The sequence below is a fragment of the Seriola aureovittata genome, chromosome 13 (assembly GCF_021018895.1).
Source record: "Seriola aureovittata isolate HTS-2021-v1 ecotype China chromosome 13, ASM2101889v1, whole genome shotgun sequence".
Taxonomy (NCBI): domain Eukaryota; kingdom Metazoa; phylum Chordata; class Actinopteri; order Carangiformes; family Carangidae; genus Seriola; species Seriola aureovittata.
Genome location: NC_079376.1, coordinates 2830402 through 2854507, shown reverse-complemented (window position 1 = coordinate 2854507; position 24106 = coordinate 2830402). Strand labels below are relative to the sequence as shown.

The 24106-nt window shown below is 42.8% G+C and overlaps 1 protein-coding gene across 2 annotated transcripts in view; it reads right to left on the bottom strand.

The window, feature by feature from the left end:
• The window catches only part of gfra4a (GDNF family receptor alpha 4a), a 255477-nt gene that overhangs the window by 3147 nt on the left and 228224 nt on the right, over positions 1–24106 (bottom strand). For both annotated transcript variants that reach the window (XM_056393818.1, XM_056393819.1), the window contains 4 exons: positions 20150–20489; positions 16807–16916; positions 15023–15157; positions 3457–3626 (listed from right to left, as the gene is read on the bottom strand). In XM_056393818.1, coding sequence (XP_056249793.1) covers positions 3457–3626; positions 15023–15157; positions 16807–16916; positions 20150–20489 — 755 coding nt within the window. The remainder of the gene's footprint in view (positions 1–3456; positions 3627–15022; positions 15158–16806; positions 16917–20149; positions 20490–24106) is intronic.

Genomic DNA, 24106 nt, shown 5'->3' with positions numbered 1-24106 from the left:
CAACATCTGGGAGAAACCCACCAATCAGAGCAAGTCAGGAACTCTTTCTGGTTCAAATACAAATTTAAACCAATGAGCCGTTCACACATAAAAACAGAATCGATACTGGAAATACATTTATTCCTGTCTTGTTGATTAAGTATTGAAGTTTATAGACTACACTGTGTAACATGGGACTGATTATCTAATGTCCCTAATTAAGAGGACTTCATTGTGATGTGAACCTACTTTCTATAATGCTGGTAAATTTTTAATGTATGTTTACAACTGGAAGAGCTTAGTATGATGTTTGTTTTCGTATTCCACGAGCTCATTGACCTTCATTTGTGGAGGAACACAGGAAAGTGTTTCTGGCATCTTCAGACTCGTGGGTTATATAATCTATACTTGTATGAACTTTACCTGTGTAATAGAAAAAGCAACTAAGATATTAATCTGTTTTTAGATTCTATCATTGGCATCATTTTTTTACACAGTTTTATTCTCACTTTACTAGTGAAGGTTTGAATCGTGCTCCTGCAAAACAACAGATAACTGAATTCATATCCTATTAATTAACTCGGCTTCTTCTCTCCCCTGTAGTTCTGTGTTTCCTCGTCTCGCCGTCTGCAGGTATTTCTGCCTCTGGTGCTGCAGAGTCTGGATCTGTGATCGCAAACCACCTAATGCTCCGTGATCCTGCTCAACACCCACTGCTACAATCATTATTATTAGTCTTGTTATTATTGGTCCTATTACTTATCCTATTATTGTTATTGTTGTTGCCCACCATGAGTCTGGTTCTGTTCAGGGTTTCTACCCGTTTTTCTTTGCTGCTGCTCCGTATGAAAAGTGGCCTGAGATGATTGATTTGCTATATAAATTAAATTAACTGTAAATTGTGGTAATCATCAGGCGAAACCACTTTGTGCAGGTGTTTTAAATTAGTTAAATATGTTTGTTTTTTCAGAAAATATGTAAAAACAGAAAAAACTATGAGCCTTAAAGTGTCAGTTGGGGTTATTTAACGCGGGGTTTGTGTGAGGTACTTATCCACAGTCATAACCTGCAGTAGATTTGTAAAAAAAGAACTGCACACTTTACACCATTGAACTACTGTACTCCTGAGCACATCCGCCACTATAGTGCACACTATATTACGCTGTAGATGAGCTGCTGGAGTCAGGCAGAGCTAAGTGTAAGTAAGCGTAAAAACAAATGATACTGTCTTTTTGCGGTTGACATTTTTTGCAGATGGCCCGATCCATAGTGGCTCATCGCTCCTGTGCTGGTGCGCGTCAATCCAAATCCACCGCAGCTAACGCACGGACTATGTGTAAGTACCTCACACAACCCCAAGTCAAATAACCCCAACTATCATTTTACTGTCGCTAAATAAGTTAGCCTGTCTTCCCTACTCACACACTTACTCCTGTGGACAAGTCGGAGCTGATTGAAATGCACAGCCACATCTCTGCTGTCAGTTTAATTTTTGTTGATTTGTCAGACACAGTTATTTAAATGTGACAGGATGTTGGTTGAAGTCTGATGATATGACCCTGAGGCAGCTGTCCAGAGCTAATTTACTGGTTTAATTAACTCTTGACTGGTATCTCCTCAGTGACACTTTATTTGATCCTGAGTTGATACTCGGCTATTCGGTGACATAATGTCCGAGTTTAACAGAGTGTCACTTTTCTGTTTACTTTATCTCTGTGTCATAACATTAAGTCAAACGCAGTCAGAGGATGATTCAGACTGTTGAGACAATCATGCATGAGCTGAGACGTTCAGAGGACTTTAGGCGAGAACATTTTCTTCAGCTTTCTTTATGGAAAAAAAAAAAAGAGAAGAACAGTAAGTGGCCTAGTTATACATTAAACTTGTGAAGTTTGTTTATATCTGTTGGCAGATTGTCAATTTTTGTTATCTGCAGCATTTTTGGGTTAGGGTTCCCATTAGGAACCAAATGCATGGAACAAATTTCCTGAGCCTGAAGCGAAGTATATTTATTTTATAAATTTCTCCTCATTATTAAAATGTGAAATACTGTGTGTAATGCAAAACAGGGTGTCCACATTAAAATGAATGATCAGCTGTTGTGTACTTTACTTCTTCATTGTATGGGCCACATTGATGATGTTTACACAACCTGTTTATAATGTTGATGAAGCAGTTATGAATACGGGACGGTGCTTTTATATGTGCACACTGAGAGATGTGCGACAAACACTAAACCCTCCTGAAGACCTCAAAGACCGAGCGCCGACGGTTCTACACCAGCTGCTGTTTGGTGACGTCAGGAACCACAGAAACTTTGATGGCATGTTTATATATGTAATTCAAGAGGTCTGTGTTTACATTTGTAATCATGGTGCAAATAACATTTATATGGAACTATGTCATCCACAGGTTTGTGATCCATACTCTTTCTGCATATTCCTGCCAGTAAAGGCAAACTAATGAGTTTAAATTACAAAATAGCAATTAGGTTATATAACACGTGTTTATATTCTGTTTCACTGTTTCTTTCACTGTCTCTTCTGTGCGTAGAATCCCGTCACTGCTGGACAGACTTAATGACTCCACTGGGACCAATTAAGTTACATCCAATCCTAGCCTCATCTGTTCATTCAAACATCCCTGCATGATGAACACTCGATAGGTTGGTGTTTACTGAGCAGAAGCGCTCAGTCAGTGGATTGACTATCAGCCAATACAGTGTGTACTACAAGTCTGCACATAAACAAATACTCTGCTTTGTTTAGACTCATATTTCTAGGGAAACAACCCTTGAAACATGACTCTTCTTATTCTGGTCAGGTATGGTGCTACAAATATTCATCTCAACTATTTCATAAACAAGTTTGAGGTATTATTGCTGAAAACTACAGATTTTATTGACTGTTTTGTGTCCAAACTCAGGAATCTAACAATGTGGACGTCAGAAATCCCATATTGGTAGAGCTCTAGCAGAGGGAATTGACATTTAGGAAACTTATGGATCATTATATATTTGTACTAATGCGTGTAATTAATTTACATTCTTGTCATTTCAGCAGCAAAGGTGAAGCATAGCATCCTTTGCAAAAAGTTGTCATTGAGGCTGAGCATTAAAGCACTTATTCTTACTTTGGACTAAAGTATCTACAAAACATAAAAGTAAAAATGTACATTATTTATATTTAAGTTGCATAATGCAAAAATCTTCATCATCTAGAATCCAAACACTCATCATTCTGGCAGCAAACAGCTTCAGTTCTCTTCAACTTAACTTTGGTGTGACTGACTTTGTACCTGACACTGTCTGAATCCTGCAAACTCTTTAAATCCCACCCGTCTGCCGCTCTCAGTGAGTTAAAACAAACACCCCATGTGCCATGTGACCCACTTCTGAGTGAGGCCGTCTCTATTAGCGCCTCTCTGTTTGGAAAAGGTTGTACATCACATTTTTGTTCTCTCTCTCTCTTGTCTCACCTGAGTAGGTATCTGTGCTCGCAGAATGTTCTGCTCTGTTTCCATGGAGACGCCCGGGGCGGTGGTTGCCAAGAACGGGCTCTGGTTGTCCGTTGCCGGACTGGGCATCCCAGGCTGGCTGGCACCCGTTTTCACATCTGATCCGTTCCCGAAGGCCAGGATGGCATTTTCTAGAACAGGAGAGCAGCAGAGACGTTGCTGAGCAGAGACATGACTGGCAGCTTAATAGATCACAACGCTGCCGCGGACATTTTCACATCTGCCATCACCTCTAGTTTCCTACTGCTTTTTTTCCCCCCATGCATGACTCTTTATAATGTGATTGGTCACTTCATAATTATGTACTGCGGCACTGTAATTAAGACGCGGTCATGGCATGTCATCAGAGAAAGTCATCGGGCAGCTGAATAACAGTATTCTCTTTAGTGTGAAACATTCATTTCAAACTGCATTTAGCAACAGTTTTAAATAAGAATACACTTGTCTCATCAGCCACAACCACTGAGAGCTACTGGAACGGACACGATTTGATGATTTATTATCAAAAAGAAAAGAAAAGAAAATGCAAGCATGTGTACTTTTCTGCACAAAAGAAGTGATGCATCAGTTGTTAAAGAGAAAAAATAGAAATGGTGCCTGAAACAGAAATGAGTGCTCCCTCCCCAGAGAGCACATTCCTGGGTAATAGAAGTTGTGATTTTACAAATTTACACACTGATGCCTTCCTGGGCCACCGGTGTGAGAAAGTGCCTATAAAACGTGTAACATATGTTATTCGTATGACTGGTGGAATATATTTCAATTCGAACCCTGCTGTGTGCCATTAAAGAAGAGGGAGGGGAGTGTTGTGTAAATTCACTTCTTGTATGTATAAAATCTAAAGTCAAGTTGGAAAACCCTCCCAGTTTTTCAGGAGAAATAGAACAATGCCTGAGTGTGTGGCGGATTGAAGCTTTGGTTTTAATTACAGAAATCTCAGAGGCGAGAGCTTGCTGCAAGTCAGATGTAGAGCCAGTCCACTTAAAAGCAAATCTGAATAGCAAAAGGAGAAGTCTGGCCGTGATATAAAATAATGAACAATAATGAATAATAAACTACATTGAGTTTTTTAGATTTTTTTATTCTCACACTTTTTTGGAATCGTTTCCTGGTCAGCAGCTGCCTGACTCGCTTACCTAAATAGCTGTGGGGTAGCATTAAAAGATAGAGGTGAAAATTTCCCAGGCACTGAGTCAATTTGACTCATGTCTGACCTTCCTGCTGGTTTTTCGACGCCGAGGCTGCATTCAAAATCACCCTCCGTTTACTATTCAGCACATATAGTATATGCTGTAGGGAATTCTATGTAAATACTAAACTGTTGTTGTCAGTTGTCAAAAACATGTAGCACCGTAGGAGTGTTTCTTAAGACTGTAAATTATACTCACGCACCATCATAATCTCAAATATACCACTTTTACCTGGGTGTAGTGAGACAGCAGAGTGGTGAGAATGAGACGGGATAAATTGTTAAAGAGCTGGTGTGACTGAGACTGACAGTGTGTCTAAGAAACAGATGATAGTTTATGTGAAAAGAATAGTATTATACATGAGAAAAAATAATAGTGCCTGTGAGAGAAAGTGATAATATGCAAGTATGGCGGTAAATGAGAAAGAGTGATTGACAGAGTGTAAGACAGAAGGAGAGCAGACTCTCCGTCTCTGTACTCGTCCACGCACGTTTCTTCCAAGCGCGACTTCTTCTTGGCCTCATTCCGGTGCGCCAAACCGTAATGGGCTTGGTGCGGCCCCCCCGGTGGTTGGAGGGAGTTTTGCCCCCCTACAGAGTTGCAAAGTGGGAGGAGTTATTTCCGGGTGCAGAAGTAAAAGTTATTTATTTATTTATTTTTTTTTAAAGTTGCTGCTTGGAGCAGCAGCAGAAACTCTCCTGGTTGAATCGTCGGTATAAAAGATCCACAAACGCGTTAGAAAATATCTGGTTCTTTGATTAAACAGGCACGAAGAGTTCTGAATTTGCTACGGCTCTGATTGGCCCCTCTGTGGGGCTTCTTCTCCATGGCAACGCAGGCCGACGCCCATGGGAAGTGTAGGATTTTGAGCCTCAACACCGAGCCAAAATCATGGATAAAACATGACTGTGATATTATCCAGGAGAGTCCTGCATTTCTATGGTAAGTAATATTAAGAGTATCATTTAAATAAAAAATTGAAATGGAAAAAGTTAGCATCACTGCAGCAACTGCCCCTGACTGAGAGCAAATAACCTCTCATACAGGTGAGCCTGTGGTAACTCAGTCACTTCTTTGTGTAGTTTAAGGAACTACGAAGCCTTTTGTTAAATGTTGTAATGGACACTCTGTGTGTATGTGAGTCGACATTATTGGGACACAGTGTGAAGTGTTTTTCTTGTTATTTGGGGCTTAAATTGATGTTGTGTTAAATCACCTGTGCTGGATTAGTATTCTTTAATGAGGTTTTTCTTTCTTGAGACAAACGCGTACTAACACATGGCTGTTGGGGAGTGAGGTAATTCACAATAACAGCATTCAATCAACTTTATTAATTAGTTGATTAGCCTTCGCTAACAGGACTGCGGTTTAAAAAGAATCCTTCTGGGCTTAATTAATTCAAAACACCTGTCGTTAATGATGGATATACTGTAGTCCTGGAACTGAAGGTCCTCCTTTTTGTTTTTTTGAATTCACGCCGCGTTCAATTTATAATCTAGATGGAAGTTATATGCACAATGTTTGATTTTATGCACGTTGACTGATTTCACAGTAAGGTCAAAATTATACGAATTATACCGTAGGATTTTCATATTTTCCGGTGCTTTCATTCACTCAGGGAAAACCAAGGACACACACTCTCACACGCTCTCAGCCAGGCAGGATTCTCTCTTTAGTTCGTCACAGGCAGTGGAGCACCGACGCACTTAAACCAATAATACCTGCTGAAAGTCCTCCACGGCGGCAACAGGAGAGAGGAGTGGAAATTAATCATATTATTCAATGCTAATAATTCAGGTTAGAAATGAATGAGTGCACTGGAGGGAAGAATTTTACAAAACAAACTTCCTGTAAACCTTTTTTCCCCATTTAGGACACGCCTACTATGACTAAAGAATAAAGTTATGAAAGAGTGGGAGGGTACAAGAGGGGAACAAGAGAGCTCACTGATTGGTCGTCGTTGCCATTAACACTTGAGAGCAATTTTTCTATTATTGATAGCCTGATATAACAAATGTTTGCATCAGTGGCACTTGAGAATAAAGTTGACTCTGAGCCCGCTGAACACGTCTTCGCGTAATGACTGAACACACAAGCACTCTGCTAGCCGCGGCAGCACAACAGCTCAGTCATAACATCCGCTCACCAAACAATGGTGACGTTAAATAGGGTTTGATTTGCCAGCCAGCATCAGCAGCGAACAATTATGCTCAACAAAAGTACCAGAATTAAAAGTTATGTCAGCTACACACAGCGTTTTTGTGAAATCACGACTTATCTCCCTGCTGTCAGTTCAAAACACTTCTCATGGCGGGTTTCGTCTGGATTCTAACGGCACCATTATGTGAAGTGGGTGGTGAGGCTCAGAGGAAATGTAAATGCTGTAAAAGGAGAGTGTTGGAGAAGTTTTTGGCCTCTAAAGCTTGAGTGAAGTTATGAACTCACACACGGTCAAAAGGTCAACAAGTACATTTACTCTAATACTGCACCAGCAATTTGGAAGTTCTTGTAATTTACTTGAGTATTTCTATTTTATGTTGCTTTATATTCCTACATCACTTCATGTCAGAGGAAAACTCTATGTTTTCATGACAGCTGCAGCTTCTTACACTAAACATACAACTAAAATATGACACACGGTTATAGATTAAAACCACTCAACTATATATAAGCTGCGTAAATGAGTTCCACTGAAACAAGCTACAGAGTCAAAATCTGCTTATATTTTAACATACCAGTGATAATAGAAATAGAAAAGTGACATTTAATAATAAAAAGGGCTGGATAACGACTTACCTAAAGCTGCACGAATCAATATTTTCAGGATCCAATGACTGTATTATGTTAAACGGTGAATTATCACACATCATTTTAACTTCTTTAAATGTGCAATAACGGATTTTTTGGCCACTTGGGGGCAGCGGAAAAAGTTGTCAACACAACAATGATAAATGATCTCTACAGAATCGTTAGCACACAGTGTAAATACTGTAGATATTTACACATTCAGCAGATACGGGGAACATGATCACATTTCTGGAGTCACGTGTCAAGACGTCTGATAATATTCACTCTTCCTTTAGCTCATTTAACTCTTCTTTTTCTTCCCTTTTGATCTCCACCAACTCCTGAGGAAAACATGCGGCTCTTCACCTCCAGGATTCCTACCAGTTAGTCCCTGACTCTTCTCTGTCTGCAGTTGTCTGGGTGATGCTGATCAGGCCTTCTGCCTCTGACAACAACAAGAGAAAGCTAAACAACGAGCCAAGAGACACCGCGAAGCTCTGCAGGACTGAGGGGAAACGATAAGCTGAGCGACCCCTCTTATATTTGATCCATTATTAATATAAATAAAATGATTCAACCTGGTTTAAAGACGTGGTTTTGTTTCTAAGCCTGCAAACTCCAATTAGCTTTGTTTCTACACACGAGATAACGACTGGCTGGCGCACACTGTGGCAACGTTTAGCAGCTGAAGAGACAGATATAATATGTTAATGTTGGGTTGTTGCATCTGAAAGTTTAAATGGAAGTAACACTACTTTTTTTTTTATACCAACAGTCAACATGATTCACAAAAAAACAACTAGCAAGTCTTCACAGTCGCTTGCTGTAGGATGTGTGTTTACACAAACTACTAGGTGTCACTCGATGTTGTTAAGTTGTTGAAACAGCTGCTAATTTATAATGACGACTGAAGGAATGTGAATCTATAGAGATTTTTTTTTTTTTGCGGGTGTAAAAGAAGCAGATGTTCCAAGTTTGGATGTAATCCAGTTGAATCAACAGATGTTTTCGATGTTGGGGTTTTGAATCCTCACCTGACTGGAAAAGATGATGGTTTATACCTTTTTCACTGTCAGTGCGGCAAACAAGTCCTGATTCTCTGGACGGCCAAACACTTTTTCATCAACTTTTCTCTTTCACTTTTTAGAGAGTAGGATGACACAGAAGAAAATAAGATTAGACTTTGACTTATTCGCCCCCCCCCCCCGAAAAAATGGATTAAAAATGCCGGCCAGCCTTTTAATTTTTCATCCGTCAGTTTGTCTGTAATGATGTGATATAATGACCATGGTGAATATTCAAATAGGTCACTTACAGTAAGTAGGCTATGCTTGGGAGGAATATTACAGTATGTACATTTAGCACCATGTATAATTTACTGTCTGGTGGATTTAGATGGTTTTATCCGACCCAAAGGAAACCTATTCCATCAAGTTCTTAGATTTTCCACCAGCAGACTGACTTATGATCGTATGATGAATTAATATTCTATAAGCATTCATTTTCATTTGGCTAATGGGCTACTCGGCAGCAATTACGTTTGCATGAAAGTCATTTCAATTAAAATATGCTCAAATGAAGACATGAATGAGAGATTCATCAATTAATATCCCCAGCTTATGCTGTAAGATGGATGTGGGTGCTTAGACACGAAAATCACACCATTATTCCATCTGTTCGCGGCAAAAACCCTCCGATTTTCAGAGGCGACTCATTGGTTATTAGTGATGGGATTTCAAAGCCTACTGTGTGAGTATCGGGGTGTGACACACAAATACTGATTTCTCACAGGATGATAACAAATTGATCCATCCTCCTGAGGTAGTTTGCCTCTGCAAACAGAATCCTGCAGCAATCAATGCAGAGCTTTGACTGGACTCCCTCCACTGGTGCAGCGCTGAGCGGCAGCTACTAGACAGAGATGGAGGTGCTGGATGGGTGACCCACCAGCTCTGCGGCTAATTAGCGAATCTGAAAGTTGCAACACCACAGAAACGAGTCAATAGTGAGGAAAACAGATTGAGCATGGCTGAGGGTATGTATGCATCAGCACCTTGCAGTGGAGGCTGTGGACCGGCCTGCTAATGGTGCTGTGGGTCATTAGCATTGGTAGGACAGGTGGGAAAGTGTGCCGCGGCGCTCAGAGTGTGCAGTTAGGGCTTGATAGTGTGCAGCGTTCCACTGGCAGGCTGACGGATGAGAGAAGCGAGGGGTACAACTCCAGCTGCTCGCCACCCTGCTTTGCCACCCGCCATCACGCAGAGATGAAGTGCCAATTGATATCTTCAGTGGTAAGCTGTTGTGACAGTGCCTTTGTAAATGTTTGGACATGGCTGTTTAAGCACCGCCATCTCGCATCTCTTTGACTTTCAAGTTTCTCCCCAAGGGTTTTTTTTTTTTAATTTTTTTTACTGACTTCATAAGTTCACCCGAAGCCACGCTGCAGAGCATATCCTGTGCACGCCCCCTTCCTGTCCCCTACCTTCCTGCCATATTGCCGGTTACACTCACTTTCTCCTGTTACACTACCAATTTAACTTCCAGAAAAAATTAAAATAATTGCAGAAATAAATGAGCTTCACCTCCATCTGTCCTCTCATTTTTCCCTGACACACTCAGCTTTCAGAGAACGAAGGAGTCCAGAGCTGCTGTTCTGCATAGTGATGTGGTTATTATCGCTGTGATGAGAAGGTAAGGCAGGGTGACAGCTGTTTTTTAAAACCTGAGTGCGCTCACTCCAGAGAGGGACTTTTTTTTTTTTTTCCAGCAGTTTTTCTCCTTCCCCCGATCTGCAAACGACTGTATTCTTCCCTGCCACTATCCTCTCTGTTCACCTCATTAGTTCGGAGGCAGGAAACCAAATTACGCTCAATTACAAAGTCATCAAAGGCCATCTGAAGTCCAGTCTCAGCAAGCAGGACCCAGAGCAGCGGCACTGAGGGGGGGGGGGGCAGCGTGCAAAAAATAATGCTGAATTCAGTCACAAAAAAAAAAGATGTAAGCTCCAAAACAGACCAGAAGGATTTATTTAATGACAATGCTGCTGTCCGCTTGTCTTTTGGCTCTTGTCACAATGAGTAACACTTCACTCTGTACACTGCGACTACATGAGGAACAAGAGGAGGAAAAAGAAAAAAGGAGATATTTCAGGAGCTCTCTCTGGGCGGATTCATTTTCCCAATTATTGGCTCGAATCCAAACTCTCCTTGCCAAATCATTACATACAGTTTCTCCCCAAATATAGAAGTGCGGTCTGCCTGAGCCTGGCAAACAAGACTGAACTCCAATTAAGATGAGAGTGCGACGTGCATCGCCAGTCCATGAATCGCTTTTCCCATTAGAAACTTGTTCATCCTTATTATCACGTACTCGCCTGTTTGGCTTCAGCCATTTGCTCAGGCAGGAAGAGTTTTATTGTTTGTTTTTGGTTTTTTTGCACAGGCACAGGGAAATGAGGCCAGTCAGTCTGACGTTTGTTTTGCTGGGTCTCTAAGGAGCTTACAGTAAACAGCACATAGGAGCTGCCTTGGTAAGTCTGAGTCCTGGCTGCAGGATGCACATGAGGAGCTTCACTCGAGAAGCAAGACATCCATCAACCAGTTGGGAAAAAAGAAAAAAAGTGACTATTCTGGGATGTTTAAGTCACTACAGGATGACATTAGAGAGAACAGAAGCATCTTAACAAATGTCATCATCTCACCGTGTGATGCATGCCGAGTGGCGTGGGAGGCGGGGGGAGGGGAGGGGGGTGTAAATCTGTACAGAGTTTACACATTAGTGTATTTTATATTGTATTTCCAATGGGCTGCTACACGGCACATTTCCTCTGGAGGGACAATAACGAGCGGAGAAACAAAACAGGCCCAACGTTTCGTCCGAACCCCCTCCCCAGACTCACGGGGTTAACAGCTGTTCCAAACGGCCACATTCAGAGGCAGCGCGGCTCCTTTCCAGGAACTCTGTGACATGTCTTTTGAATTCTCAGTGAATTTTACAAATGGGGATAAAGGCAACCACTGACAGCCTCTCCTTTGCGTCGCACTCTGCGGAGAGTTACAGAAGTTACAGAAGTAGGTGAAGAATGAAAGGAGAGAACTCGAGAGAAAAGTTCACAGCTTTGCGTAACAGGCCAATCGCTGCAGAAAGTGGGAACTATTGTGGAGTAGTCTGTTTTTTAAAGTTATAAATATCGTCAAACGCAGCATCCCTGATTCCGACATCGCAAAGGGGGGGGGGGGTTTCAGACGTCGTTAGACAACCTGACAAGAAGTGTGCAAAGGCCCTAAGGTGAAATGAAGAGAGTAAGGCTTCTAATGGCTCCATCACTGTGCGACTGTATATCTGCCTAAGAGACAAGTCATAAAACACATCACTCGTAACTGCCCTTTAGATCTAATATCCATTTCAGCAGGACGTCATTTTTCCGTGTCTTTAAAAAACCAGCAAAGGTCAGAGTCCGGTTGGATCCAGGCACAAAAACATCTGGATCAGGGTTCAGGCACACGTCATGGTTTGTGTTAAAAGCCTGACCGCAATTATTACCTAATTTTAACCAAGTGTTTATCATTGTAACCATGACAACAACATACAATACTGACCGGTTAGAAATGGGGAAACTAACAACAGTCTGCTGTGTTAATCAACCCACCTCGACCTCTCGCCTGCCTGGACTTCGCTCTACAACAACATCCACCTGTGGTTACCAGAGTTCAGGCACAGTTTCATGAAAAGCCTCCAACTGAAGAAGAAAATGACACTAATCATGAATCATTTTTAATCTGTTCTTATTTTCTTCCTCTCGTGTGCATCCTCCCTTCTCTTTTGTTGGTGGTTCTCCTGCAGATTGTTGTTTTTATGTTTTCTCCTTCTCCATCTTTGATACTGAGTGTTTGCTGCCATGGTGTTTTCGCACTGTCAACACTGTGATGTCTTCTTCTCTGGACTTTTTAAAAACACGAAGCTGATGGTCATTTCTCCTCATGCTGACCAGCCAGCTGTTAAATGTAAGCTGTATCTGTTTTTGAACTCACAGAAACATTTGTCTTCTGTACCAGGTGGTTTACGACGTAAAAGACGCTTCAAACGGGGTTTTAACTGGATCTGTTTCCCTCTGCTCTCTAACGCCAGATGTTGACCGAATGAAGCCTCTCTGTCGTGGTTCAGATGTCCGCTGGAAGTGTTTCAGAGGCCGTGCGTCAAGCTGTCTGTGAATCCACAGTCCAGTATTGATACGAGTTGTTTTGCCTGTTAAGTTTTTGTGTTTTACAGGGACATTAAATACGCATCTGCAACTCATTTATAATTTATGCGGTAACATACCGGGAGGCTGTAGTTTTACATCCTGTATGCAGCACGCTGTCTTATCGTTATTGTTTATTATTGTTGCTGGAGGACAAATCATCAGGCTGAACTTTGGGGCGAACCTTTATCGTACACAGAGCGAACGAACCCCCGGAAATTATCTGTATCTCTGTAAAACTTTGTCTTCAAATTGTCAGTTATTCATCTTATTAAAATAATGAACAAAACAATCTATTTTAACTAATAACACACAAATCATTGTTTTGCTTTTGTCTCTGCTGGATACATCATTAAATGATTCACTATAGGTTGGAAAGTAATTGAGCCCCTCGGCTAATGACAGCAACAAAAGCTAAGTGGAGTCAGGAGTCCAATCGATGAAACCAGACCGGAGGTGTGGGTTAGACACACTTTGACACACTCAAACATTTTGAATATGTTATTCACAAGAAGCATTTGATCATGTGAACCAGGCCCTCACAAAAAAAGATCTCAGAAGACTTCAGATCAAGAATCGCTGATCTGCATAAAGCTGAAAGGGTTACGGAGTCATCTCCACCAGTTTAAATATTCATCAGTCCACAGTCAAACTGTCTATAAATGGAGACGATTTAGTTCTGATCTCTCCAACGACACGACGTGACAAAGAACCTCAGAGTAACAGCTGAGGGCTAAAAGAAATCACTGGACCTGGTTAACATCTCTGTTCATGGTGCACGGAGCTCAGCGTCCATCACGGAGGAAGCTGCTTCTCTCCAACAGAAAAAAAACATCAGGTTTGACTGACGAAACTACGGTTGAATTGTTTGTTAGAACACGCAGCACTGTGTCTGGTGAGGGAAAGGAGAAGCTGGGTGATGCAGCAGGACAATGACTTAAATCTACCACATACACCATTTTTACCATGATGATGACTTCAAACAAAGATAATCCACCTGGAGTGGCCGTGTCAGAGCCCAGAGCTTAACCCAACAGAGATGCTGTGGAAGGAGCTGAAAAAGAGCCATGTCATGTGATCACATGAATAATTAAGCCTCTGAATACGTATATTTTCAGCCACAACATGATGCAGAACGTGTCTGGTGGAATCCTCCTCCACGTGTGAAATGTGTCTGATGAGAAGCTGATGCTTTTTCTTTTTTTGTCATAATTGAACTAAGACACAAGCCTGGTATAAATTTAAGAAACGGTGACATTCTGTTTTGTCACCACATGACAGCAGCTGCGGTTTTGCTTTGTACTGTCACCGGTGTCATTGGTCTGTCACTGGCGTTGTTACTCATCCCGACGGCTTTGCGAGAACTCGTCTTCTTTTGTTGTTAGAAATAATAAAAAACCCAAAATAAACTCCAGAGTCTGCTGTGACACCAGCAGCTACAGTTTGTATTACTTTGTCACTGGTGTCATTCTTCTGTCACTGGTGCCATCACTCATTCAGAGGGATGATCTCTTATCACCACAGCTGTTTTATTGGTGTTGTTGGATGAATAAAAGCTACAACAAAGAGGCAAAGCGCTGAAGAGGATTGGTGGATAATCATTATTATCCAACATCAGCTGCGGTTTATCAGTCACTGATACTCTGTTTTATCATTTGTGCTGCCGCTGAAGGAGACATGTTTATGTTATCATAAATCATTTCTTCTGCATTTCCAAGCATAGTCTAAACAGAATTATATCACATGTCATAACCCTTTACTGTGCGCCACAGCGTTCGCTAACGTCGCTGCAGTCTGCTGCTGCGTGTTTGTCTGTGAAGAGATAAATCAACACTGACTGAAATAAACACATGGAGAGTGAATGTGTGTGAAGTCTTCACCATGTCACTGATGCCATCACTCCCCAGGGATGTTTCTCTGAGATTACAGATGTTGTGTTTTGCGTCGATGTCTAGAGATCACGTGTCAGACAGCTTCCAGTCACGCTAAAATAAATGAAACTAAACTAGCTAAAATAACCTCCACATCTGAAGCGAAAGAGGGTGGCATCGATCCTCACCTCTACATCTCTGCAAAAAACTATAAATATAAATATATATATATTATTAATGCATATTTAACTATGCCTTTATAGCAACAAATGTAAAAACGTTCTCTCGACTCGCTGTAGTTGTTTGCACTATGAAAGTTTGATTATTGTTATAAGTTAGACTTTGTTCATCCTCACACCTGTCCTGGTTCTCTGTCGGGGGGTTGTTGTTATGGTTACTGCGTTGCCAGAGGGTCTCTCTCTGTTAATGATGCTACTCACTCAGGCAGACGTTGTCGTGGAAAAAAGCAAGGAAGTCGTTGCACTGCTCCCTGTGGTTGCCGCTCGCTGCGCAGGAGCACCAGGGTCCCACGTTGGATGTGGAGTTATCAAGGTAGTTGGGAGTTATCGTGCTTCCTGTAGAGGAACACCACAGTTTAGCATATTCAACTAAAAACCTTTCACATTATTGGTTTTACAATACAATCACTGAATCTGACCGTCAGCTCACACAAACAGGAAGTCATCTCTTTATTTGGCTGAACTGAATATTTTGTTTTTGTTACTCCAGCTCTTCAGCCTGAGGCCCCGCGTCATCTAGAGCAATGCTCGTACTGTAAACGCCTCGTGAAATGTGCAGTTTTTAAAGAAAGGCAAGACACAGTTTGACTGGGTGGGAGTTTAATGTCCCAGAGAACGTACGAGCAGAATTCTGGCCGATTTAATCTTGTTATGATCAGCCTGATTATGACCTCACCCGGATTACGATAATGCCTTCACACGTGGCAATTTCTATCATCACAGTGTTGCCCAAATCAGGTTAAGACTGACTTATTAGTGTGCATGTAAATGCATTCACTTAGAGAAAAGTGAGAGGAATTTCAGACGCTGAATAGATGAAAGCGGAGTGCATAAAGACACAGACACTGGGAGGCAGGTTAGTTAGGCAGGCGGCCTGGTGATCAAATGTTGGCTGGTTCAATCACGTCTGCTGATAAGGCTCAATGTTACTGAGCCAACAAAGTCATGTGTATGTGTATCTACTGTTTTACAGGAATGTGTGTTGGAAACAAGCTAACATTTGCTAAAAATGCTCTGATCTCTCGTGACGTGCAATTATTTGAAATGTGATATGCAGAGCTGCTCGATTTCATCCTACCACAGATCAGTCCGAACAACAAGTACAGTTGCTTTCCCTTTAGTGTCCTGGCTTTCTAACATGCATATCTGGCGGGGCAGGCAGCTCGGTGCGCTTTGATAAGTGCAGCGGCCCCGGGTGCAAAGTCCAGGCACCATCACAGAGGTCTCTCAGATGTATTCTTTTTTATTCTTTTCAGCCTTTGGAGCTTTTCAGCGGGAAAGGATTGGGAAGTCATTCACTGGGTAGGGTAATATAGCCTTGCGGCTTGTATTTTTAAGGGAGGTGGGAAACAAAATTGCTGCACTTTGAGGCAGTGTGGTGAAAAAAGTTCTGATTTACCTCCATTGATTTTCTGGGTCCCAGGCTCCCAAACAACAACACCTCAGAGTCCTACATCTACTTCAGTAGTGTAGAACGGCCAATCACTGCCACACAGCTTTCTGTCTCTATCTTCTTTGTCTGTCTCCTTCAGTCCCTCACAGAACAACACTCCCTGTGCAGCAGTACAGTGTGGTATTGTTGTCCCATAATGACATGTTTAGACTGAGTGGCTTTTAACAACCTTTTGTGCATTATGTGATCTTTTGTTAAGTTTTTATCTGAAGCACAATAAGCCGTGTTCTACGCCTCTGCCTGCTCCCACTCATCGTCACATCAGGGATAATTCTCTCAAAACAGCGGTCAATAGTTGTAATTGCACTACTTATAATGCCAACGACTTGGCCGTGCACGCTGCAGCCACATTAATCAGCGCTGCATCGATCATTGAACAGCGCTTCTCATCACAATCCTTGATTCATTCTTCTCGGCCCCTGTTCAGCGCACTTGTCTGCTCTCCACCTTCCTCCCTTTAAAACCTTTTTGTTCCCGATCCATCACAGGGGCCGGGCGAGCCAGAGCCGGCACAGAAAGATTTAGTTCTTACCTATCAGGCCGGTGTACGCAAGTAGACATGCTCCGTAGTTCTCCTGCTTGCAGCCACTGGCGCTCTGCTCGGAGGATTGGCAATCATACTGGAACTGTGCCCAGCGAGACCTGTGGGAGCAATAACATGCCATCCATCATTTACTCGTGCTTGGCTGCTGCACACATCGTGTCACCGATGGTCGGCCGGCACCGGCGCTTTCTCTCAACGACAGGTAGTGCATCGGAAACCCGCGATGCTCATCTACCTACCCAATACTTCTACATTAACTCCCTCCGCCCCTTCAAGATCTCCCGCTCTGCGGCGCTTCAACCCCACTCCAGTCACCCATGGTGACATTCATCCCTCTTTTTCCTTCCTTCCCACTTTCCCCAGCCTGTTGTCTTCTGGAAGGCTGCCAGGCTGTAGAGAGTCAATGAGGGGCAAAGATAGGCCTTGGCTCTGCTCTCTAAATACCGTGGGTGCTGTCTGGCCACGAGGAGATTAGACAAATATGGATCTTCCACATAAATACTTCCTCCCACAGCCATCCTGCCTCCCCTCCTTCACCTTTCCTGCCTGCCGCCCAGACATCGAGCCTCATCACCATCATCATCATACAAGGCTATCGCGGCCATCATATCGCATCATCAGCCCCCGTCGACTGGCATTTGCAACAGGATTCCCTCAGGGCACCGCAACTCCCCGCTCTCCCCTCGTTTGTCATGTCATTGCAAGGATGTGCGTAAAACTCATAGGCTTTGTGCTAAGTGAAGGCATCCTCTGCAGGCTGCCGCTTAATGCTAGCTGACTGGTGCGGGATTGGCGGGCCGTGCAGGGGCCTTGAGACGCACCATCCATCGGGACGGCGGTGGAGAATAATGCCTGATCGATAGCCGTGACAGATGAAGCCCTTTGTCTTCCTGACATTTGAAGAGGAACTAGATTAAATGCTGGCGACCATTTGCTGTCGGAGAGAGGAGGCTGACTGGATGGGTCTGAGAACTCCATGTTTTCGGTCTCCAGCGACAGAGAGAAATACACCCTCTGCATTTTAATGACTTCATAAGACATTGTTAGATTTCTGACTTGATGTTTACAGTCAGTTTAAATTTGAGAGAAATCTTTGTTTTTATCAGTGTACACAGGGATTTAGCTCAGAATAAATATGCTTATTCGGATCATTTGAAGATGACCCTAATAGGGTCCGTTTTCTGCAAAGTCCTCGCTGCGCCTGATGATGTCTTGGCTGTATGTTAATACATGTTTTCTTGGCACTTTGGCAAGAAAACCATGTGTGAATCCCAAGTGATAATGTCTGTTCTAATAATGACTATTTCACATGTCTGCTTCCTGCGTGGCTGCTTCTTCGAGAAAATGAATTCAGAATTTAGTTGAACTAATTAAACACAGTTAATGAGTATAACAATTGAATTAATTAAACACAGCTCACTAATTAAATTCAAATGAACATATCATACCAGCCAGACCTATCTTCCAAGATACACAATGCCATTTATTGTCCTGAGGGACAAAGCACAAAGATAACGCTGCATGTTGCATTCAGTCATGAAAATCAGCTTGCAGCAGCTCTGTTGTAAAGTAATCCAGTGCCTGTCAACATGGTTCTCTTTTTTAATAATCCAAGTTAGGGTTGAAAGTAATTTAATTGGAAGCCTCTTAGCTTGGTGCATTCATGTGCTGCTGTAAAGCTGCAACAAAGGCCTTGGGGTGCTTGAACTGTTACCACTGACAAGCTAGCCAGCTGGGAATATACTAGCATTAGTCAGCTATAATAGCTCTCCAAGCTAGCTGGCTTGCAAGCTCTCAGTTAGCTTAGCCGCTAACGGGACAGGAAGTCAAATCACACAGTTTATTCAAGAGACATATTTCTACCGTTAACTCCTGCCTCACAACCGTCGTGACCAACAGCGTCTCTTTTGTGGAGCAGTTTATAAACTCTGACAAACACAGTTAAACAAACGTGGATTGCTCAAGACAGCTAAGCTACAACAGCTCCGTCTGTTTCGGACTCTCCATTCACTCCAAAGGTCAGCGCTGTCAAGACAGATTGTTATGGGTCAATGGTGAACATTTGCATGTAAAATTTTTACCAAAGTTGAGCTGAACATCTGAGCGAATTGACTAATTGTGGTGCTTTTGTTTTTTGTTTTTAAGAACAGTTTGCCATGTATTTATGTCGTTTTAAATGCTGCGTGACTGAGTCTTAGGTTGCAGAGCCTGCACCTTATTAATGCCGCATTAATCCATATTTATTATATATTAAGACTGAATCAACAGAGTTTATGTTATAAGAAAGTGTTCGCTCATATAGATGATCGTTACACCCAAATCTATAGCTCAGCAGAGCTTTTTAGTGTCGTTAGGTTTTGCAGCACCTTAATGCTTTGGTTCAGTCTCATTTCTCCCACCAACCCTGTTTCCAGCAGCAGACAGCTGTTTTCAGTAAAATAAATAAATAATATAAAGCTCTGATAAACTGACTGTACACTACTCGCCCACCAGGCGGTGAAAAAAAAAATAAAATAAAAGAACAGTTAGCAGTTAAAAGCTGAAAGGAGAGTCTCTGTAACTCGTTCATCAGGTGAACACAAACATGACTTCACATGAATGCTAATTTCCTCCATGTCTGCTTTTATATATGCAGGTGGAGTGCAGTGGCAGCAGCAGCAGCTCCAGGTCTCACAGACAACCCCCTCCAGCTTGTGCAAGCCAACTGCAGAATATCTGTCCAGTGTAAAACGGCAGAGATCCAAAGTAAACAAGTGGCTGGTGAAGCTGGTCAAACATCTAACAAGACAAAGACACCAAGATAGTTTTCTCAAGAGTTGGCAGATCAAACAAGATGCTGGATGTGTCAGTAACCCCAGGCAAGTGTTTGCTAACAAGTTAAACACAAGAACTCGATAAGCTGATATAGTGTATCAAAGCTCGTCTCTCCATTTATGTGGGAGTCTACTCTCTGCCTCTGTCAAAAAACATTTAATTCAGCTTCAAGTCTTGGACATCAGAGCTTCACAGCAGCATTTGAACACACCAGGACTTTCCAAATCAATCAGCGTTTGCTCTCCAGACTCACCAATTCCTTAGTGTGAAGTCGCCGCAAATTCAATTTTACTGTGTTAGGACAAAATGAGAACACAGAGCAGCAGATATCTATCATTCATGTAATGTGTATGTGATTTGTAGTAGCTGAGTTGTAAAACATGTAAAACCCTATAACAGAAGCCACAGATACTGTAAACTGTCAGTTCAGTGGGTCGAGTGATGCCAACTCAGGAAAACGAAGTGTAAAATGCTCTTGGCAACAGGCAGCATGTAAGACAACATTTCCTGTTTCTACCTGCACACGTAGTCAGCCTTGCAGATCCGCAGCTGAGCAAGGCAGTTGGGCTTGTCCTTGTCTTCGTAGGAGCAGGACGGCACAATGGTTTGCCTCCGGCGCTCTGCGCAGGCCGTGTCGGTGCACGGACAGAACAGCAGCTCGTGAGTGTAGTCGGGGGGAACGCGGTCAAAGAACTTCCTCAGCGCCTTGTTGCACTTTGGTCGGTTACACGGCCCGGAGCGGGCCGACGGCTGGATGCAGGCTGAGACGTATTCCGTACGGAGCTTCTGACACGTCTCGTCGATGTTACACGCCTTGGCAGCATCCAGGCAGCGGTTCACCGTCGTCACTTCAGACTCTAGAAGAAGTAACAAATGGGAGGCAGAAAGCATTTCATCATCACTCTGTGCGGTTTGAGAAAATCAAATCCCAGGCAATGTTTACCAATGATTTCAAGGCCTAACTGGAGTCAGTATTGACTTGCTGCTCTCACCTTTAGACTCACATGCAGCGTTGCATTCACAGATAAAAACAGAAGTGCGCTTCTTAAAGTACAAACTAAACCAAAATGATGATTATATGTAATAGGCCCCCTTGTAATGAATAGAACATGAGTGGCGTTTAAATGTTGCATGAGCCCGGGCACTGGATGTGTTTCAGCCGAGGCCTAATGGCTGAATATTTTATTCTGCTGGGTTAATGCAGAGTGGCAGCACAGAAAAAAAACCCCGGCTCCTCCATCTCTCCAACCTCACAACAAGGCCTGTAATTACTGCTCCTTTTCCCTTCATCCATCTATCCATCTTTCAAACACTCCCTCCCTACATCTGGGTCCACACCTGACTCACCTGACTCCTTCCTACCTCTGCTGTCTCCCTCCCCTCGCTGTGCGCCTGCAACTCTCAAGGCTGCCATCACCCCCATTCCATCTGCCTCTTCCCCTTCCTCCAGTCAGCTCTCTCTCCCTCCTCCTGCATCCCTTCTTCCTCAACTTTGTCCATCTCTGCCTCCCTCAGTGCCCATTCTCCCTCTGACTTATGTGGTAATGAGCCACCTTTGTGGAGGTGGTGGAAAGCCCCTTTCATAACCAGCTTTTTTTTTTTGGCCGCATTATTTCGCAATCCATCATCATGCGTTTTTTTTTTTTTTTCTTCCCAAGTGACCTCCCAGTCAATACAGCCATGATGACACTCAGCTTCCCTGGCAGATAGCGCCGCTCATTAATTTGTAAACTGCCTGTAGTTGTGTCTCCTGGTGAGTTCGGCTCTCGCCAAGCTGTCACATAAAATATGAATGGCCTTGGAGAGCAAGCTAACAACCCATCACAAAGCATAGGTTATTCCCAACTTAACTGCTAAGCAGCCGGGGGGGGGGGGGGGGGGGGGGTGTAGGATGGGAGGACCTGATGGAACTGCAGGGGAAAGTGAATACGCACATAGGTTTTCATGTGAAATCCTTGTCATTGTGTTTTTTTTTTTTTTTTTTTATGCCATTATTTATTGAGAGGAGACTTGCTGCTCTTCTCCAGGAACATCCTGCTTCACATTCATGCCTCACACACATCTACACCTCTGAGCTGCCCAGTACAACCCCACTCCTGAGCTGCTCCTCACCGGAGCCACTGGAGGCTCGGTGCACTTCCGGTCGCAGGCCTGGTTCTGTAATTATTCATCATCGCATATCAAAGTGTTAAATCTACAGTGAAGTCTCAGATTATTTCAGACAGTGACAGATTCTGCTGTTTTGGCAGGAGAACGCCACCACAGTGAATTTTGAAAATGAGGTGTCTGAGGTTACAGACCTGCCTGGAAGCACAAAAGGAAAATCTGGTATTTGTAAAACTGGGTTTTATTTGAATATTTTTGTCCCTTTTTAACTATTATGGAAACATTTTACCCACCAGCTTCATTATATTCATAAAACACGGACATGTCTAACTGCAGTGTTCTCAAATTCTCAAACACACACACGTCTACATTACTGTTCAAAATGCTATTTTTGTCCCCATCCCTTTTATTGTCAGTCCCTTTCTTACTTACATGTCTTTGATTATTGTCCTCCTACTGTCCACACACTCTAATCCAAAAGGGAGAAAAGAGTCAATAAAAAAATTCCCCTGAGTCGCCTTCAGTTATTAACGTGTGCTCAGAGCAATTCAGTTCACACCAGCTGACATTAGAAAAAGATGCTAAATATCAAACTATTACCTCATATATATTAGGAAATTGTATAATAATTAATATCATACATTAACTAGGATTAGTACATTAAAAACCAGATGTTTTATATCTGTATATTTATAGAAGTTATTTTGAGTTTTAGTATATGCACATGCAGAAGAATATAATGACAACTACGCCATCACATATAATAATAATATAATACACAGCTGCCATGTTTCGCCTTTTCATTTCCCTAAACCTCTGAGGTGTTTTGCAGGTAATTGACGACTCGGCTGGTGTTTGGAACATAACGAACGCGCAGATGAGCAGAAAGAAAGAGCTCGTGTTGTTTTTATACGAGACATAAAAAAAACAGAAAACATTTAACGCTTTTCTTTGATTCTTTCTTCGGCCGTGACACTGATGCCTTTGCCGTCGTCTGTAACTACTAAATCTAAATCTAGCGGCGCCAGTTACAAAGCCTTTAAAGCCGCTGACCCTAACCCTCTTCGTCTTTGAGGCTGGTCACATTCATATTGGGGGAACAATGCAGGAACTTTTATACACAGTCCCTTGACATGTTGCACTTTGCAGCACAATGACACAACATCCTCCAGTTTAAAACTCTGCACTTCACCCTCATAGTCACTGGATCGTCTCCGAAGCAAAGTACAATTCCTCATTGCTTTACAAAGCCGCTGGCCAACCTACTGCACCAGAGACCCGGAGAAAACAAAACTGTTGGTATTTGCCTTACAACCGTGGTGCATGAAGTAGAAAATCTTAGTCAGGAAAAACAATTTCAAAGACTAATAGAAGCTAATGATGCATTAAAAAGCTTATTTCTTGGTGCAGAAGATCTAATGTGTTTTAACAGAGGCACTTTCTTAATACCACCGACTTGAGTTTAGTTACCTGATTAATTGGCAATGGGGGGGGGGGGGGGGTTGTACCATGTTGTTTGAATACTCCTCAAAATATGATGAGCTGTGGCGGCGGCTTACATCTCTGAAAAGGGTCATTACTCTGTTTGAGAGAGAGATGCTATAAGGGCGGAAAAACATCCATTAATCACATCTTTGTTGTTTTGGCAGTCAGCTTGTCGGGATGCATGGCATGGACGTGAACTTTGACCTCCCCCGGAGTCACTGGAGTGGAATTTAAGAGGAGGCTGTACAGTGCGGGTCTGATGTAGCTGCAATTCAAAGCAGCCCGAAACGAGCGGTGTCATTTTAATAAGCAGCTTATGCACGAGGTCACAAAACATATGATCAAGCATGTTGAAGGGGACATCCACTAAATTGGAGCGGTTTAAGTTTTTTCCTCATTGTTCTTCTGTGCAATCTCTCCCACTTACACTCACCCGCTGTCTCCCACAAACAGGTGAGGAGTTTATCCCATTTCCCCTAATCTGTGATCTCAACTCAATTATGCACAACAAGCCCATAGAAAAACAAATTGGTTATGGAGACGGGGGTGAATGCTGCCGCGTGCCTGCTGATTTTCTGTGAAATCATGAATGGTGCCGAGCTGATATCGCCGCCGCAGCGCGCTGCCCAGATCCACAGTGGGTTTGAAGAACAGCTGGCCGAGATGTTGTGGGAAGATCCGTGAAAATGAAGGAATGGAGGAGAGCCTGAGAGGAGCTGCAGTGTACGCTCGCTTTGCTGTGGGGGAGTATATGTCTGCTTGTGCTACAGAGCGGATAAACACGGGAGAGGTGGCTGTGGTGTGCCAGTATATAATGCTGTGACTTCTCCGTCTCTCCTCTATAATCTCAGTTTTCTAAACATAAACATCAGGCTGAGCCCAA